The sequence below is a fragment of the Pan troglodytes genome, chromosome 19, assembly GCF_028858775.2.
Source record: "Pan troglodytes isolate AG18354 chromosome 19, NHGRI_mPanTro3-v2.0_pri, whole genome shotgun sequence".
In the NCBI taxonomy this organism is placed as follows: Eukaryota; Metazoa; Chordata; class Mammalia; order Primates; family Hominidae; genus Pan; species Pan troglodytes.
Window position 1 is genome coordinate 68,283,201 of NC_072417.2, and position 18,893 is coordinate 68,302,093.

At 36.2% G+C, this 18,893-nt stretch overlaps 1 protein-coding gene across 7 annotated transcripts in view; it reads left to right on the plus strand.

Annotated features, from left to right (window-relative positions):
- Positions 1–18,893, plus strand: part of STXBP4 (syntaxin binding protein 4) — a 242,518-nt gene that overhangs the window by 183,611 nt on the left and 40,014 nt on the right. For 3 of the 7 annotated variants that reach the window (XM_523800.9, XM_054671245.2, XM_009432853.5), the window contains one exon: positions 7,630–12,127. In XM_523800.9, coding sequence (XP_523800.3) covers positions 7,630–7,744 — 115 coding nt within the window. In that variant the 3' untranslated portion in view covers positions 7,745–12,127. Of the gene's footprint in view, positions 1–7,629; positions 12,128–18,893 lie in introns of those variants that run through there. The other 4 variants (XR_010153343.1, XR_010153342.1, XR_010153344.1 and 1 more) reach the window with 2 other exon arrangements.

Here is an 18,893-nt window from a genome sequence, read left to right on the forward strand (position 1 = left end):
ACCCAGTGATATAACAATAGTAATATATCAGTGAAATGTATCCGTGCATCAAACATTTATGGACCCCCCTTTCTGTGAGCCTGACACTGGGGCTATAAAGATGAGTAGGACACTTCCCTACCCTCCAGAAACTAACAGCCTATTAGACAAAAATAGATATATGAAGAATTTGTTGCTACATGATGTAAAAAATATGACTGCTGGCACAAAGCCTCTGACTCAGGCTTCATACAAGTACTTTTTATTCATGGTCATCCAGATAACAATTCTTATGCATTTCGTGGTGTGTTAGTTTGTTTTCACACTGCTATAAATATATCACCCGAGACTGGGTAATTTATAAACAAAGGAGCTTTAACTGACTCACAGTTCCACATGGCTGGGGAGGCCTCCTGCAACTTACAATCATGGCAGAAGAGGAAGCAGGCACCTTCTTCACAAGGCAGCAGGAGTGAGAAGTGCAACCAGAGGAAATGCCAGACGCTTATTAAACCATCTGATCTTGTAAGAACTCAGTATCACGAGAACAGCATGAAAGAAACTGTCCCCATCATCCAATCACCTCCCTCCCTTGATACTGGGGATTACAGGTCCCTCCCTTGACACATGGAGATTACAATTCAAGATGAGATTTGGGTGGATACACAGAGCCAAACCATATCATATGGCAAATACTTTATATATAATAGCTTTAGACATACCATTTATAATCAATGAACTAGTCAATACATCTTTAATTAATTTTATCTTGTAAAGCTGAAGAACCCCTTTCAGATGGTCACTTAATCCATTCCAGAGCCTCCCTATATATTGTTACTGACACTAACCCAGATAACAGAGCCTCAGCGAGGAGTTTAATATAATGGTTAAATTCTCAGAAGTCAGATTTGGATCTAGATCCCGGCTCTAACATGCACTAGTTTCATGACCTGGAATAAGTTATTTCACCTTTCTTAGTATCGGGTTCCTCATATAGAAAATAAGAATATAATTCTTTCTTGCCTTTAATTTATACTAAGGTCCTAAAAGACAGTTAATTCCATTTAGTCACAAGTCTAAGTTGGCACTATTAGAAACAATCAGTATTTAAAAGTTCATGAGAAAACTGTAGAGGTTGATGGCATGTGTTTATCCCATAATTTTCACCATAATTGAAGGCTTTTCTTTGTAACACTCACTGTCTAGTGGCTTTAGCATTTATACATGACGGAATCAGTAATACTGACAAAATACTTCAAGACATTAGAGATGGTCTCATAAGGAGCCTCTCAAAGTCCCTTCCAACTTTGTGATTTTTACAAATCATTCTGTAGTATAATATATATGCTTATATTTAAAATTTGTAGTGTAGTCATTTTAACTTTGATAGATAAACATAGCGTTAGAATCAGATAAATTAGTTGAAAAAATATGTTTTAAATTTTAGTTTTTTTAAGGTTTTAAATTTGTTAATTAAGAAGAATGTTTAGTCAGATGTTTATTAAACTTCTTTTGTTGATTAAGTGAACACCTGTATGGCTTGTAATACAATTGTATTTTAATAAGAACACTAAAAATTAAAGTAGCTTCTACATTTTATGCACTTCTACTCGCAGGGGGAATTTAATGTGGAAACGTTGACAGTGGTCTTATGAACTTGTTTCCAATTAAATTTAGTATTCGTTAATCTATATTCTGACAGTCTTGATTATTGATATTTAAAGTAGCATGAAAATATATAGTTATTACTTATTTTCTGTATTTTAGAAAGATAGGCTTTTAGTTTATAGAAGTTGTACATATATTTATTGAGAAAGTAATAGTCACGGCTTCCTCTTGAAATATTCTCGTCTTGCTTGACGTGATCTAGAGTGACGCTGTCTGAAATAACAAATCATCTGCTTTCAGTGACTTCATGCTCACAAATCAATGCAGGGATTCCTGGTTGATGGGTGTAGCTTTTCTTCAGGTAGTGATGTTGAGACCCAGGCTCCTCCCATCTCATGTCTCTGCCCTCCCTAATGGCCTCAGAGTCCTCTACATTCGGTTGGCGGATAATGAGTGAGAGTAGAGAAGGCACTCCAGCTTCTTAAAAACCCCTGACCCACAAAAGATAAACATCAATTCTGTTACCTTCTATTGACAGGAACTAATCACATGCTCACATAAAGATGTGAGGAGAGCTGGGAAATGTAGTCTCTGCCTAGGCAGCTGCCACCTGGCAGCAACTCTATGGTATGGAATGGAGAACATAAATTTTTGGTGGACACTGCCAACAGGTATATGAGAAAGTACAAATATACCAACTATACAATCCTATATATAATTGTTTATTAGTATCTAATAATTCAGTGTATAGGTATCAGTGTCAGTAGGACATGTTCTTTGTTTTTTTCTGTTTTGTTTGTCCTATTATGATGAAAAACAGCATCAATTTTTAAGAGTTACCCAGGGCTGTACTCTGTCACTACAGAGTTGTTTCCTTCTTTGAAAAATTAATTATATTGGCTTTGTACCTGACATGTTTTAGCTCTATACAGCAATCCAGCCTGTGGATATTATTTGAAAAAATGTAATTAATATTTTCCATACTTGTTCCTCAGGAATTTTCTTTTCAGTGTTTATCTTTTAGAAGTCTAGTGACAACAATTTTTTCCAATGTTATACATGAGTAATATATTACAATAGCTTTAGATTCTTATAATATGATTTGATAGCTCAGACCTAAATATTTTTAATTAATTGGAATTTAAGATTTTAAAAGATAAATGATTTTTAACAGAAATTACCATAAATATATAATAAAAATAAAATTTGTCCTCTAGACTGTAAAGATTTGGATGAGATCCTGCTAATATTTGTTCAGAGCCTCACTGGATTTCCAAATGCCTAATTACAAAATGCTCAAAGTGTTCTGTGATATTTACAAAGTTCACTAATGAGAAATATTTATTTTGATTTTAGTGGCATATTTCCAAAATTGTGTAAGAGGATACTCCTCATATACCAGTGGGAACAAAATGCCTGCAATTTTCTCTTAAACATATTTTAGAATAGATACTTCCTATTACTAATCTGTAATTATTCTCATAACCAGTGTTTATATAAGATTATATGCTGCTTTATCATGGTTTGGTTACTTTTTAATAATCTCATTGACAAGGTTCACCTTGTGTTCCTACCTTCTCATTTGTTTTCAATTGGGATTAGTTTTTAAGTATAAATCTTTTATTGTCATTACTACTTGCAGTTTATGCCCAGTTGTAAAATTTTCCAGTGATTCAAAGTTACTGGTGCCTGAAACAAATTATATTAACATATAGTTACTTATTTGTCTTTGTTTTCTGGTTTATATAAATACTATATGCATACAATTATCACCCCCCCCAATAAAATGACATTGGAAGTTAATTACTTTTGGCTCTTTATTCCACAGCTTTATCTTAAACATGATAAAATAGTATATGCAAATTCACAATGATGTATAAATAGTGCCATCTATGATGGAAGATTAACAAAAGAATGTCTTTCATCATCACAGACGGTTATAAGAATGAATTTCTACAGAGCAAGTGCCCTTTTTGTCATTAAATCCTTTTTGTTTAACAGGTTGTCCTAATTTTTATTTTGAAAGAAAACATTTTGCTCCTTTAGCTAGGAGGTAAGAAACATAAGGAGGGTAATTATAATGGGATTTAAATAATTCACTTACATTTCTATGCCAATAATATAAAGCATGTTCTCTTAGGTTTTTTAATAAGCTCTAAAATGTGTCTTTCAGTTTACTAATATTTTTTTTTAAAACACACAATACTGTTATCTTCCCAAATCGAATATTATTGTTTTCCAACAACAGATTTAGCAACCATTCAGAGGCAAATAGTATTATGCTTTTGAGATTTTCAAATATATCTGAAGTGCTGTTGACTGCTCTCCAAATCAGGTCAGATGCACTGTCTCTTTAGGAGAATTTGCCAGAGGTACTGTTTGTTCAAATGGAAAATTTTCATGTTCCATAGTAAACTTCATTTATTTTCCAAACCTCTAAATTTTTTATACTAAGTAGCAACATCTCCCTTTATGAACCATGGGGTCTTTATTAATTAAACAATCAACAGGGCTGATTTATTCTCTCTCTTATCAGCTGAATTACCAAGCACACAAATCACAGAGGAAATGTTTTTAATACTAAAATGTTCTCCAAGCCAGTAAATCTGGGATTATCTCATCATACCGATTATGTCAAAGCTCTTTAGCCACAGTGCTCACTAGGACATAAAATTGAATGGTATACACACAAATGGCCCCCTTCCAGCATCATAGGAAGAATTCCAAATTTTTCTTACAATAATCAGAAATCCCTAATTATCAATAAAACTAGCTATGATTATTTATTGAATGTCTCCTCTCTGCCAGGCACTTCACATGCATTACCTGAGTTTCAGAAGCACTGTGTCCCATTGGTTCTGGACGTTTTAAACAAAGACCCAGGTCTGAAGTGTGTGCTTGAAGCACAGAACACATCTCTCTGTTGCTTTAGTTTTATTTCTTCTAGTGAGTAGCTGTTGTAATTGCATATTTGATGCTTAGGTGTGTGCGTGTGTGTTTTTAGGCATATACAAAAAATCATATTGTGAATATAAGATTAATCAAGTTATAAGGTTAATCAAATTTTATATTACTTTTGTATTTGGAGTAAGATCAGATGTGATTTGTTGATTAAAAAGTGCTTAATGAAGGTTACTGGCAAGGATGACCATCTGGTAGAACTTTCTGATATTCACCGTTCAGAGTCTATAACTACGTTTTTTTCTTAGACATTTTCCTTTTGATTATTTTAAATTAGCAATTTAATGGAATGTTCATATATGGACAGTTGTAATATGTCAAGCATGAGAATATTATTTATAAAAAGTCACATAGCAAAGCATACTACCTGAACTTACCCTCAGGTAATTGCTCCTGTTTTTCTTCCTTCCCATCTCCTCCAATTATGGAACTTCAAAGGAGAGGGAGGAATTTAAATGATTTAAATTATGGTCTCTTCTTTGGACTAATATGTGCTGATAAACATTAAAGTATTAAAATATATACCAATATTTTAAAATAAGCAAAGCTGTCTCATCAAGCTTTTCCATTTTAGTTTTAGACATGTACTTTGTACAGGGTGATGTGTCCTCATTTCACCTTGCAGTGGCATTCCAGCCCTCTCATGTTACACTCATTAGTATTTCTTTAAAACCACTTTCAAGTTAGGCAGCTTTCCAGCTTTATAAAGGCCTTGAAATGAAGTTAACCTGTGCCGAATCAAATACTTTAGTAAATTTAGCCTCCATAATAAGAAATTCCATTAAACCATTTTAAAGAGATATTAGTAATGTGGATTATCGTCAAGAGAATAATGATTCTTTGTACACTAAACCACACTCTGAGCTTTTGAAGCTATGAAGATGCCTGGGCCTTGTCACTTTCACCTTGATTCTTAAAGAACTTGAACCCTTTTTATGCCATAATAAAACTGCTAGTAATCTTCTTCCATGAAAAGATACGTTTTTAATATTTAAACAGAGGAGCTGAACAATTTGTGTAGGGGGGACATGAACAAAATGTATATTATAGGATTGAAAACAAACCAAACTAATAATAACAGTGGAACTTACCATTTGTACTACCTAACATTTTCAGTATTGTAATCAGTAGCCAATAAAGTGAATGCATTTTTGTGATAGTTCCCAAATTGTGTTCTATGGAACACTGGCCCTGTGTTTGTTAACAGAGATATGTTACTTTGAGTAATATTACATAGTCTTGGAGACTCATAGAGCACATTAGCATATTAAAATCTCTGGGAAATCCTATAGTAAAGAAACCTATTCAATTATGTCAAACTTATTTGACTGTAGAATTATATTCTTCACATAACATTGATTAATTGATTGCTGATTGATTGAGACAGGGTCTTGTTCTGTCACCCAGGCTGGAATGTAGTGGATCATACCTCACTGCAGCCTCAAACTTCTGAGTTCAAGCAGTCCTCCCATATTAGCCTCCCAAGTCAGTAACTGGGATTACAGGCATGAGCCACTGTGCCAGGCTATTCTTCACATAACATTTATTTAAAACTCTTGGGAACATACTTTGGAAAATGTTACTTTATAATGTAGGAGGCACTTTCAGATCCACAATCTTAAGTAATCGTTGTAAGTACTGGCCTTCAGATGCACTTGATCTAAGACATGATGCTGCTTCTGAGGTTGAGTTTGGGGAGGACGAAGGCTAGGGAAACTGATGTAGGGTGGATAAAGGCAGTGGGGTAAACCAGGGCTAGAAAGAGTGTCCAAGGAGAAGAAACAAAGCCTTGTCCTAATTCGTGCACTCCAGAGTTGGGAAGATGGTGGTGGATTTAGGAGATTCATCCAGCCAAAGGCTGGGAGTAGGACACTAAGTGTAAGAAATACCATCCACCAGGTTAAGAGCATGATTTCGTGATGTGTCACCATTTCCTAGACCTACCCAATATCTTTTGTACTTCCTTTCTCATCTCTGCTTGTGTTATTTCCCTGAAACACTTTTCAGGATGCTGGTCATTTGTTCTGAGATCATGTTAGGCCCCACAAATTCAGAGATAAGAAATATAGTTCCTGCCATTACGGAGCTTTATATGAAATAGGAAGGCCTAAAAATAAACAAGCATTTATAATTTGATTTAATAAGAGATAAGACCACGGGCACAGATTGGAGGATTCTTAAGGGATATTTGGTTTTTTAGAATTAATAAGAGTTAACTTCTCATGGGAAAGGATTATGGGAAAGAAGAAGATATTGTTGGTGGGGTGCAGTGGCACACGCCTGTAATCCCAACACTTTGGGAGGCCAAGGTGGGTGGATCACTTAAGCCCAAGAGTTCCAGACCAGCCTGGCCAACATGGTGAAACCCTATCTCTACTAATAATACAAAAATTAGCCAGATGTGGTGGTGCGCACCTTTAGCCCTAGCTACTTGGGAGGCTGAGGCATGAGAATTCCTTGAACCCCAGGGGACAGAGGTTACAGTGATCTGAGATTGTGCAGCTGCACTGCAGCCTAGGTGACAGAGCAGGACTCTGTCTCAAATAAATAAATAAATAAATAATTTTAAAAAGCAGGTATTGTTGAGGCAGCTAAAAAAACAAAGTATTTCATTGAATGTTTAGCAAGTGAGTAACAGTGTATGATTTGTCATTTAGAAAGTTCTTTGGCTGCAGTAGAGAATGAATTAGAAAAGAACTAGAGCAGAGGCAGGGAGGCAAACCATTTCAGTGACCCAGACTATTTCATTGAAAAAGGAGAGCAAGAAACAGATTCCAGAGATGTTACAGCAAGGCAGTCATTGGACTTGCTGACTGACTGAATGTCAGATACTGAAACGAAAGGAGTTAGAGATGCTGCATTCACCTGCATTCCTTTTTAACCAAAGAAGAAAGAAAGAAATGGTTTTCATTGAAGCTTAAAATGTGTCTAAGACTTATTAAAGCTATTGGATCTAGTTCTAACTGCTTCCTATCACAGGGACTTTACTAGGGTAGAAGCAATGTCACCAGGATCAGTACTTGCATGGATGAGTAGAAGGACAGTCTTTCAGATTCTAATTGCATTCTTGTTCTTCTCAAGTCATGTAACACAGACTACATCCTGGATCCATCCCGTGATGAGTGTCCTGAATCTATCTCGCTCAGAGGAGAATGAAGAGGATTGCTCTAGAGAACTCCCCAACCAGAAAATTTGATGGTTTTCCTTAGGAAGTGGAGCTACATGGATGATGTGAGCAGAGATGCATAACATCCAATTCTGAGATGAAACAGTCTAAAATAGGAGTAAAGCATGCACTACTTGTTGAAGTGTGAAATGGAGACTCTGGACTTTGGGTATTTTTGTAAAACTTTTTATATTTCTGTATACATTTTAAAAATCAATTGCCACTACAGTAGTTCCTTAAGAATAATCTAGTTATATTTTTTGAAATCACATATAATTAGACTTTATAATATATATACTTTTTCATATATAATTAGATCTTTCTTTGTAATTTCATATGTAGTTCTTCATAGGGTCTCAGATACAATGGTTTTTTATAATTGACATATTGAAAAAGTATATGAACATAATGAAACACCTCATTTATTTGATAATTCACTAATGTTTTATATTCATATATTAGGAAGGTGAACTTAGCAAGCTTTTTGGAATTTAAGGATCACATTTAGACATCTCATGGGCTGATGAATACAGCTGGTATCTTTGTGGAGCTTTCTAATTTACAAAATGCTTTGTAGACCCCATTGTCTTTAAACCATACAACATGCCCGTGAAGCTGATCTGGTGGGTATGTTTATTCTTGGTTTTCAGTAGGGAAATAGCAGTTCAGAGAGAGGAAGCTCCCTGTCCCAGCACCGAGACTCACTCCTAAGTCTTCTGATTCCATGAGCAGTCCCCCTTCCCCCATACCCTGCTGTCTCCACAGAGGGAGGTCACAGCCCATCATGCAGGACACTGTGATTGTGTTGATGCAGCTGGCTCCACAGCTGTGCATTCCACAGAGATTCAGAAGGCACCTCTTCGGTCAAACATGGCCCCTCTATAACCCCACTATTATTCTCCTATAAACCCTTCCCCCTTCTCTGCACCCAAGTCTTCGCCAAGTAGGCACGCTCTTTGTGATATTGTTTCAACAGACTTCTTTCAGCAGCTCGTGTTTTTCTAAAGTGAAAGACATGGTTTGTCCTGCTTAGGTTGCCCTTCCCAGAGGGATGGTTTGAGGGGAGCTGATGAGAAGAGAGGTATCTGTTAAAACATTACTGCTCTACTCGAAACAAGATGGAAGCCTAAAGCCCAAGTCGAGCAGCTCCCAGCACTGCTGTGCAGACCTAGAGGTCCTTAGAACCTAGTCTAAGAACCATTCATTGTAGCCATTTTATAGTTGAGTAAACTGAGATCTTAAGTCTCCTAGTCTATTGAATTTCATATGGTGTATAATACAGATTTATATGGTAAAGATATACATATACATTGTGCTCAACTATACATTCCTGAATCCATTTAGGATTTGTGATTTATGTCTTGAGTAATAATACAAAGTCAACTCCAGACTGATAGGTAGTCATTAGCCAAGAGAAATGTTTCAGGATGGCTAGGGAAGACTTGTGTTTTGCCTGACAGCCATTTGAATGTTAGGAAGCTTCGGGGAGACAAGTTTTGAGAGAAGCCCCAGAGGGAGCTATTTCCTTGCACCCCCCAGAGGTGAATGAGGTATTCTGTAAGTTAGTGTCTATAATTGTGAAAGTACAAACTTCTTGTTTTTGTCAAATTAATGGTATGAAATTTCTCTCCCCCTGCTTGGAGAGTTTTCTAATTCGTTTCTAGTGAGCAAAACAAAGAAGGTGCTTGAGTCACTGAAATCAAAGTACTCAGGCACACAGCCCACTGACAAGAGACACCTCATCCATTAACTGCTGTTTTGTACCACTTGCCTCCCTGTTTCTGTCAAATACCTAGTGAAAAAGGCCTAAACAATTGTAATGATATTATTTATTGAGCATTTTGTGCCATACATGGTGATGAGCAGTTTGCATATATTTATTTATGATCTTCTTAAAACCATTCCATGAAATAGGAAGTGTAATTATCCCCAATTCTAAAAGAAAAAACTTAGGTTTAGAGAGTTAGTAATCTTTGCCTAAGGGTCACAAAGCACCTATGTGTAGAAGCTAGGGTTCAAGGCAGATCTGTGATTCCAGAAGCTGTTCTCTAAACCACTATGGAGAACTGCTTATATTCATTGTCTATGGGTACATTTTATAAAAAGGCAGATTCTAGTTAAGTGTCATAAGGAACTTTCTAGTAATTAGAGCTGATAAGAAAAGAATTCCCCAGGAGAAAATGGAAACACTATCCCAGCAATCTGAATTCCTTACTTGGGAAATGTTGCTTAGGAGGTTCAGTGTGTGAATGGACTGAACCAGCTGGCCACTCTCTCAGATTCCCTTTTCATAAAGCTTCCGTGACTTCTAAACCATCAGGTCGGTGCCATAAGAGATGCTCAAAAAAACATGGTCAGGGCTTAGCAAGAATCCTTTTCCAGTGCAAATAGGACCCTCACATTATGTTTTGGCGAGTAGCCAGTCTTTCTTTAACATCAATCAACCGTAGCAATGTGGTCATCACGAAGTCTTCATTGACTCACTGGCTTGGATTTTAGGGTTAGAAAATCTGAATGTTCTTATGTCCTTCCGTCTCACTTTACTAGAGTGCCCAAGTTGACTCATCCTTATTCACTCATTCCCTCAAAATATTTATTGAGCACCAACAATGTCACAAGCACTGTGCTAAACACTGTGGTGAAGTAGAACAATTGCTAATCATTTCCTGGGTTCCACTTACTCTTGATTTAAAAAAAAACAACAACAAAAGAGTTTTTGTGTGGCCAGGACTAAACAGCTGCTTCTTAATTTTTGAATTTTAAAACTAATCTATTTTATTTAAAAAAAATCAAGTACTTTGGAAGTGAATAAAATACAAGATAGCCTGTCTCACTTTCCAGAGGTAGCAGTCACTAATACTGTGGTGAGTGATTTTACTCAAAGGAAATCACACTATTAAGCAGCTTGGTTTTGACATGTTATGTTGTGGTCATCTTTTCATGTCAATACATAGATTAATCTTTTATTTCAAATGTCTACATAAAATATCACTACCCACATAACCTATAATTTGTGTGGCCAGCAATTTATTGAACACTAAAATGTTTTAAGTTTTCTTATTGCTAACAATGTCACAGTGAACATTTATATATTCATTAAATCCTTTTCCTCATGTATCTTTGCACTCTTGTGCTAGTATGTCTATAGTGTGAATACATTCATAAATTTCTTGATCAAAGCTAGGTCAAAGTTACATTCATTTTAATTTTGGTACATATCCATAAATTCTCCATAAAAGTAGGACCAACTTACATTACCACCAATAGTGTATGTGAGCCTTATTTTTATGTATGATAGGACTTTTTTTAGTCCAAATGTTCCTATAGATTTTCTGGTTTTTTTTTTTTTTTTTTTTTTTTTTGTCCTTGGAAGAATAACCTTCCTTCCACCAAGTCCAAGAACCTGAGATTTTTAATCATTAGGTTTTAGATTTCCTTTAGCAGCAGAGACTGACTTGCTGTATAGAGGGAAGTCTAGTAGTGACTAACTCACTATATGTCAAACACATCATTACTCTTCTGTTTTCCTACTTTACATGTAATGGTTGCGAGGACCAACTTTCAAATGAGCTAACTTGGGTGAGACGTTCACTAAAGTACCAAGCACAATACAAATGCATCTTCGAGTTCTTTGGGCCTCACTTTCCCTATCTGAATAATAAGGATAGTAATCCCTTGCCTTTTCTCAAACCAGTTCAACTCAGCAAACACTTCCTGAGCACCTACTACATGCCAGGCAAAATGTGAAATTTGCATGCTATGAGGCTAAATGGTACTGATTCTCAAAACAAGGAGCTCATAGTCTAAAACCATTTTTCTTTCTTTTTTTTCCCCCTAAACAACCTCTTAAAGGGGTAAGAAGTTAGGGGGTTGTTTATTAAGAACCCCTGAAGAGCAACCCTTTACCACTCTCTTAAATTTGAATAATTCCAAAATAATATTAACACCTCTTGACTAGAAAAGGAAAAAAAAGGAACATGCCGTATGAAGAGCCTCTCCAGTAATAAATGCAAAGCAGCTGTCAAAATATAGAGTCAAGTGATACTTTCATAAAGTGTTTGCACAATTAGAAAATGTTATCCTTTTTCTCGGGAGAAATGGGACATTTTTATTTTCTCTGCTAAGTGAAATGCAACTTTTTGAAGAATCAACACACTTGACATTTTTACAATGTACATAAAGAACTGAACTATTATTAAAACAACTTACACACTCTATTGCTTATAACTTTTGAGAGAATGAAAAGAACCTTAAACAGAATGTGCCTGTGGAGCTTCGCTTTAGAAATGAAATACCCAAGGTGTTTTAACTACAACTGTCTACATGTAATAGTGTGTCTGCATAATGACTTTGTAAATATTAACTGCAATTCTGTATTTGCTTTCTTGATATGACTTTTAACATTTAAACTTATACTGTTTCTGTCTACTTTTTTCAAAAGTTCAATTTTTACTTTTGGGGGTTGGGCTGTTCTGAGGGAAAGGGCGATCAGATCAATAGTTCTGTCCCCCATTCCATTCCCCCATCACCCAATTATTCTCTATATCACTCTACCCTGTTTATTTCTTTTACATTATTTATCAGTTTGCCCTAACCTTGTTTTGTTTGTTATCTTCCTCAATAGTGGGAGTAATAATGGGAGTCAGCTTCGTGAGGGCAGGGATTTTGTCTTCTTGTATTCATTTACTCACTTACACACTTACCGAGAGCTACTAGATGCCAGACACTTCACTGAGTAGTAGGGATACAATGTGAGATATATGTGTTTCTAGCCCTTGTGTAATTCGTATTCTATGCAAAGGATATACAATTGAAATTAACCAAAACTTTTTCCATTTATTTTCTTTCTCCCCATTCTTTATCAGATATTTGAACTACTGGACCATTTAATGTTCGTTACATTAACAAAGAGTGTGATATCAGAAAGCAGAAAAAAGCATGTTCTTTTGCATTTCAAAAATTTAACTCCTTGGGGAACTAGAAAGGATTTATGATTTAGGTCAAAGATTTGAGAGCACATATGATGAGGAAGATGAGGCTTTCTTACTCACTATCTAGGAAATAATTCTCCTGGCTGTGAGAAGGAGAAAAAAGAACAAAAATGTTAGTAGGGCACAGAGAAGGACCTGGGCTTAACCTTCTGGACCAAGTTCCAGGGAGCAGCAAAACCTCAATTACATTTGTCCCCTAGAATGGAAATGATTATGTGGTATGTTTAGGCAGTGGGACCTTGGACAACGCCAGTGAGCTTCCTCCAGCCCAATGTGGTCAACATTGGAGGATTAGATTGATTTCTGTGAACCCAAAAGGATCACAGGAGTAGCAGTAACACCTGCTGGACCTGAATGAGGATCTTTTCCATTCAATCCACATGTTCTCTCAATGGAAATCAATTCGGACAATAACATTAGACCATCTTAACCCAGAGTGCCTTAGCACTAGATAAGCCTCTGCTGTGGTCTGGATGTTTGTGCCCAGCCCCTAATTTCATATGTTGAAACCTAACCCCCAAGGTACCAGTATTAAGAGGTACGGCTCTGAGGAGGTGATTAGGTCATGAGGCTCCATCCTGGTGAATGGGATTAGGACCCTTATGAAAGAGGCTTCAGGGAACCTGTTTGCCCCTTCTGCCTTGTGAGGATGCAGCAAGAAGTTGCCATCTTTGAAGCAGAGAGCAAGCCCTCACCAGAAGCTAAATCTGCTGGCATCTTGATCGTACACTTCCCAGCCTCCAGAGCTGTGAACAATACATTTATATTGTTTATAAATTACCCAGTCTGAGATATTTTGTTATAGCAGCTCCTGAATGGACTAAGACAGCCCACAGAGTTTAGCAGTGACCCCAAGGAAAGGAAAGAACTGCAAGTTGCCTGAGATTAATGTTGCTCAGGATCCATTTATTCCCTATTCCTGGTGTTTCTTTGTAGAGAGTGCTCCATTAAAGTAACACTTTTGTCCTGTCTCTGCTTCTTCCTTAGGCAGCGATTTGCCTAATCGGTGAGTTTAGGATTAAAAAAAGGAATACATCCTAGAACATTTCTTAAATATATTCCCTTTTCTCTGTTTCATGCAAACATGGCTTATTTATTTTTCAAGTCTTTCTCATTTCTTACCTGGATGCTTTCAACACAGGTGATACAGCTTCTTCCTTCTCCACCACACCTGTCCCCATCAATCTACCCATCACATTTCTGTCAGAATTATCTTTCTATAACACAAAATTGCTTCTATTCCTCCCTTGCTAGTCTTCAGTAGTTCCCTAGCACCTTCTACTATCTGAGTCCCTGGCTTTCTCCCTAGCCTCATGTCTTATCACCAACAGTTGCTCAGATATACTGTTTTCTGTCTAGGAAACTTCTCTTGCCCCATTCCTGCATCAGATTTCTTCTCATACATCAAGATTCTGCTCTCATTTTACCTCTTCTTTGACGAGCTCCTTGACACATGCTGCCTTCCCCATGCCCAGAGCTGGCACTCTATGGATGCCATGCCTGCATTTTTACACACCTGCCCAGCCCCACTTCCCACTCAGGAGTGGTAGAGCAAGAACTTCCACCTCAAGAGAGTTGCTGGCCTGTTTGTCCGGACACTGATTTGGTTACTATATTTACTAATTTACTTTTATCTACTGAGCTGGGTTACTGAGTCTTAGAGGCTTGAAATCTGGTTCTACCTTCTCTTTCTCCATGTGGTAATGAAAACTGGAACTCTGGTTAAAGCTAAGTGGTCTCTCTCACTGTGGCTGTTCCACTCAACATCAGTAGCTAGGTGAGTAAATCAGGTGGAGGTGGGAAGGAAATGAGAAAACAGAATACTGGCCAGGATGGTCTGTTGTTTCTTATCTGTTGTTGCTTTGGGGTATTTTATTCTAAAACCCTAGAGGCTGAGAAGGTTAACTGGAAGGCTTCCAACTCTGAAATCCTACCGCAGTCCCCTATTGCTGCATACCTTTTAATAAAGTATCAATCACACTATATATGTAATTAATTTGGATAGGAAAGTAGGGCATGTGTCATCTCTCCTAGTAGACTGTGAGTCCTTTATTACTGACTCAGAGTCCATATATTATTTTTTATTTCTCATGCAAGACATGACACAGTGAAATCTAATAAAAGTTTACAAAATAAATTTAAAATGTAACATTAACATAAAAAACTCTTTTAGCTGTTTCCTGCTTCTGGCAGGGAAACAAAGATTGAATTAAAAAGAAAATGATGTGGGGGTTTAAGTAAGCATGTCTGTACTAACTAGTTCCACTAATGTGGGAACAATATAATGGATTTTGCTGAAGAAGGAAGTGTATGCTACTTAAGTTGGGCCATAAAACTCACAGTATGATCGCAGTAAAAGGATTGTAAAGCACATACTCATACATTGTTGATTTGCCCAAGGTTCTGAAGAAATACCACAGAATGATTTTGGTATAGAAGGGTAGATAAAGCCTGAAACCAAAATACAAGGTTAGTGCATTTCAGAGCAGCAGCAAACTTCTGTTCTTATGGGTTAATTAATCATGTTACTGAAGAATTGATTTGGCACAAGGGAGCTATGTATTGCCACAGAACTCTGAAATTGCAGAAATTATCTCATCTATAAGTAACCCCACTGGAATTGCTTGACTGTTCTGTTTCACAGTGGAGAAATTCATCTTTCATCAGCACACACGAGAAGAGACAACAGGAAGACAAAACAAATTGAGTAGATAATAAAGTTACCTTATAGGAATAGGTAATATAGACAAGTAAGGTCAGAAATTTCTGTGGAATGGAATATGAAAAGATGTTTATGAGCAGATTCTATTTCTTTAGGCAGTTTTATCATTCAGAGAAGTAATCTATGCATTTAATCTAATGCCAGCTTTTATTTTTCTTTGGTGATTACCACACAAAAATAAGAGGTTGGCACCAAATTAAATGCATGGATTACTTCTCTGAATGATAAAAGTACTCAATATAAGGGAAATTTGAAGGAAATAGAATGCATACATACACACACATACACTTAGTATATGTGTGTGTGTGTGTATATATATATATATCTGTGTGTATATACACACCACACACACACACACATATTGGAGGAATAAGAAATATTTAATAAAATCTACACAATTTCAAAAATATGACCAAATACTGGTGGTTCCTCACTTACCAGTAGAACTCTCTCTACAAATGGAAAGTGAGAAGTCTATGAAGTTACCTTAGTTTTTCCAATTAAGACTGTTCATTGATTATATTTCTTCTGTCTCTATAAGTACCATATTCCCAATTAGTATTTCATCAGTTATAAGACCCATCATTATTTTGTGTGTAACTGAAAATGAAAAAAAGATTTAAAATATGACTTAGTAGTTAGAATTTTTATCTTATACCCCTTTAAGTAAATACAAGAGAACTGTTTCAGCATAGATTTTTAAAAATCATGTGTGTAAAAGAGAATGAAATATTAATTATGATATTTACAAAGCTCTGTACATTCAGAATTGAACTCTTTCTGCATCTCTTTTTTGAATCAGAGTTGTCATAAACCACAATTTTTCACGATAACACCCTCTCTGCCATCAAGATAAATAACATTTCTTAAAGGAATATTCTACTGCAGTCTCTGAGATTTTTTTCCCTGTCTTAGACGTCCATTCTACAACTCTGATGCTGGCACATTTTTTATCTTGGCAAAAGGACTTAATAGAAAATTTTTAGATAACAATCAGGATTCATACTCTTCTCAATAGTCCTTAAATGGTTTATTGACGAAAAAGTAAAGAAGTAACAGTCCAGTCATATCATGGAAAGAACAACCAAATTCATGCATGCACAGGCAAAGACAACCATATCACTATGACCACCTGGCTGACAGTAACTGCAGGACATCAATTATTGTAAGACACTTCCTGTAATATGTTTAATTCCTCTGACATAAGGATTTATGTGAATTAGGAAGTGGCCCAAAGGTGAAAAGTAATAGGGAAATAGAGAAATAGAACCGATCCAAAGGAAAGGGGGAAAAAAACCCACAAAAAGTGTGATGTCAAGCAAAGCCTATTCTGGAGATGACTTTGGTTCACTCCCACGGGAGAGCCCTAGAGACAAAAAGGTTCTACAGTAGGTTCAAGTCAGAGGCCAGAGAACCCGGAGTATTTATACCTCTGCACCATCAGTTATTGAATGGGGGTGGGGGTGGGGGTGGGTGTAAATTTCCAGGTGCTTCCAGCCTGTAATGCAGTCAAAGCATGTTCCTGTAGCCTGAGGACAGCCGTCCAACAAAGAGGTGCAGGTGCTGAATGTTGAGACTGAAAGCACAGGGAGCTGTCATGCATGAGAGTGGTAGAGGGATCTGAAAGTGCTAGCAGTGCCTATTATACATCCAAATACTAAAGACGCTTAGATGTGAAAAATGTGTGTCTTAGAATCGATGAAATATGGTATGGAGAATCAAGTCTCCTTGTTCCTGGTTTATCTCATAGCATACTTAAAATTCAGCTAAAGATGAAATGCCTTAACAAGTGAAACGGGCTTTCTGAAAAATTATTTCAATCAAAATTGTGTTAAAATCTATTTCCTAAAACCCTAACATGAAATACTTAGAAGAGATCAAGTGGTTTGTCCCTGGACATTCAAGCAATTGAATGTCTAAACAATCCAAGACAGATAATTTTGTAGTATTTACTCTGTGAAGTGAACCTTTAAGGCTGTGGACAATGCAAACTCCCTCATGTACCTTGCTCCTTGCCAATTTCAAACAAACCTTCCCACCTATGATATAAGGCTTCCTTAGAATTATTGATTAATTATTTAAGATACAATAAAACCAAAGTATTTTTAAAACACAGTAATTATGTTAGTGCAGGTACATGACATAGATATCCTCAAATATTCTTAGGACATCTATAAATCACCACAAACATTCTGGAAAGCAGTCTTGGAATATCTATCAAAGGCCTTAAAAATTTCTTCTTCTGTGAATTTATCCTCACAAATGACCCCAAGTTTAGACCGAAATAAAAAAATGCTTAAAAGGCTTATTAAAGCATGATTTAAAATAGAAATGATTGCCTAAATTCCTGAAAACAGGGGAATGTCTAAATAAAAGATAGTATCTAACATGATAGAAAATGTTTACTAATGTTTAATGATACCAGGAAAGTATCACAATAATAACATCAAGTGGTAATAACAGGAAACAGATCTGTATACGATATAAAACCAACAGTATTGTATATATAAACACCATAGAAGATCTGAAAAAAAATTAATGACATTATTTGTGATATCTATTTTATTTATTATATTTTTCTGCATACTACTCTACAGTGAGCATGTCCTTTATAAGAAAAAATGCTAATGATTTATTGTGTATGAAAAAAGTGTATCTGATTTGATTATATATTTTTATTTCCACTTATATTTTCTAGGATTATTTTGCTTTAGAATTCTATGTATAATCCTGTGAAAATTTGTAGTGTTGTAGGGACTGGAAAGATCAGAGATTATGTTATGGCCATGAATGAGCCCTGACCTGCATTGTCAATAACTAAATTGATTATTGTGGAAACAACAAAAAAATTCATTTTTTGAAATGAAAATCTTTATTGAGATAACTATTTTACCATTGTGTGGTCAGATTCACTGCATTTGATGCTTTTTCAGGATTTGTTTTTCCTGCTAGAAATGCTAGAGTTGCCACAGTTGTGATATTTATGTTTTCATTGTCTGGGGAGGGCCAAGTTTCATGACAGAGAAAGACTGGGGCCAATTCTGTGATTATGGATGTCAACTTATCTCAGAGCAGTATCATTGGTTGAGCAGTCCTGCAGGACATCTAAGTTTACCGTCTTTATCTTGCCATTGTCAGAGATCCTGGACCTATTTTTTTCTGCCTTGAAAACTTTTGTGCAGTAAAACCAGCAATGGATTTTAGCAGAGTTGATGCATCATTAGGATTTTCACATTAACTCTTTGGACTTAGAGCCATGTCTAAAGTGTCCTTCTTTTGGATATAGTGCCTGGTGCAGAACTCTACCACAAAACATCAGGTGTGCCTCTGAATAGTCTTTGCAAGAAGCACAAAATCCTAGAATTGAGGTGAATTTGTAAGTTCCTCTGGTCCAACCACCTTTCAAATGAAAGAATCCTTCCAAAGCACCCCTGGCCAATAGCTCATCAAGATTTTGCTTAGATAT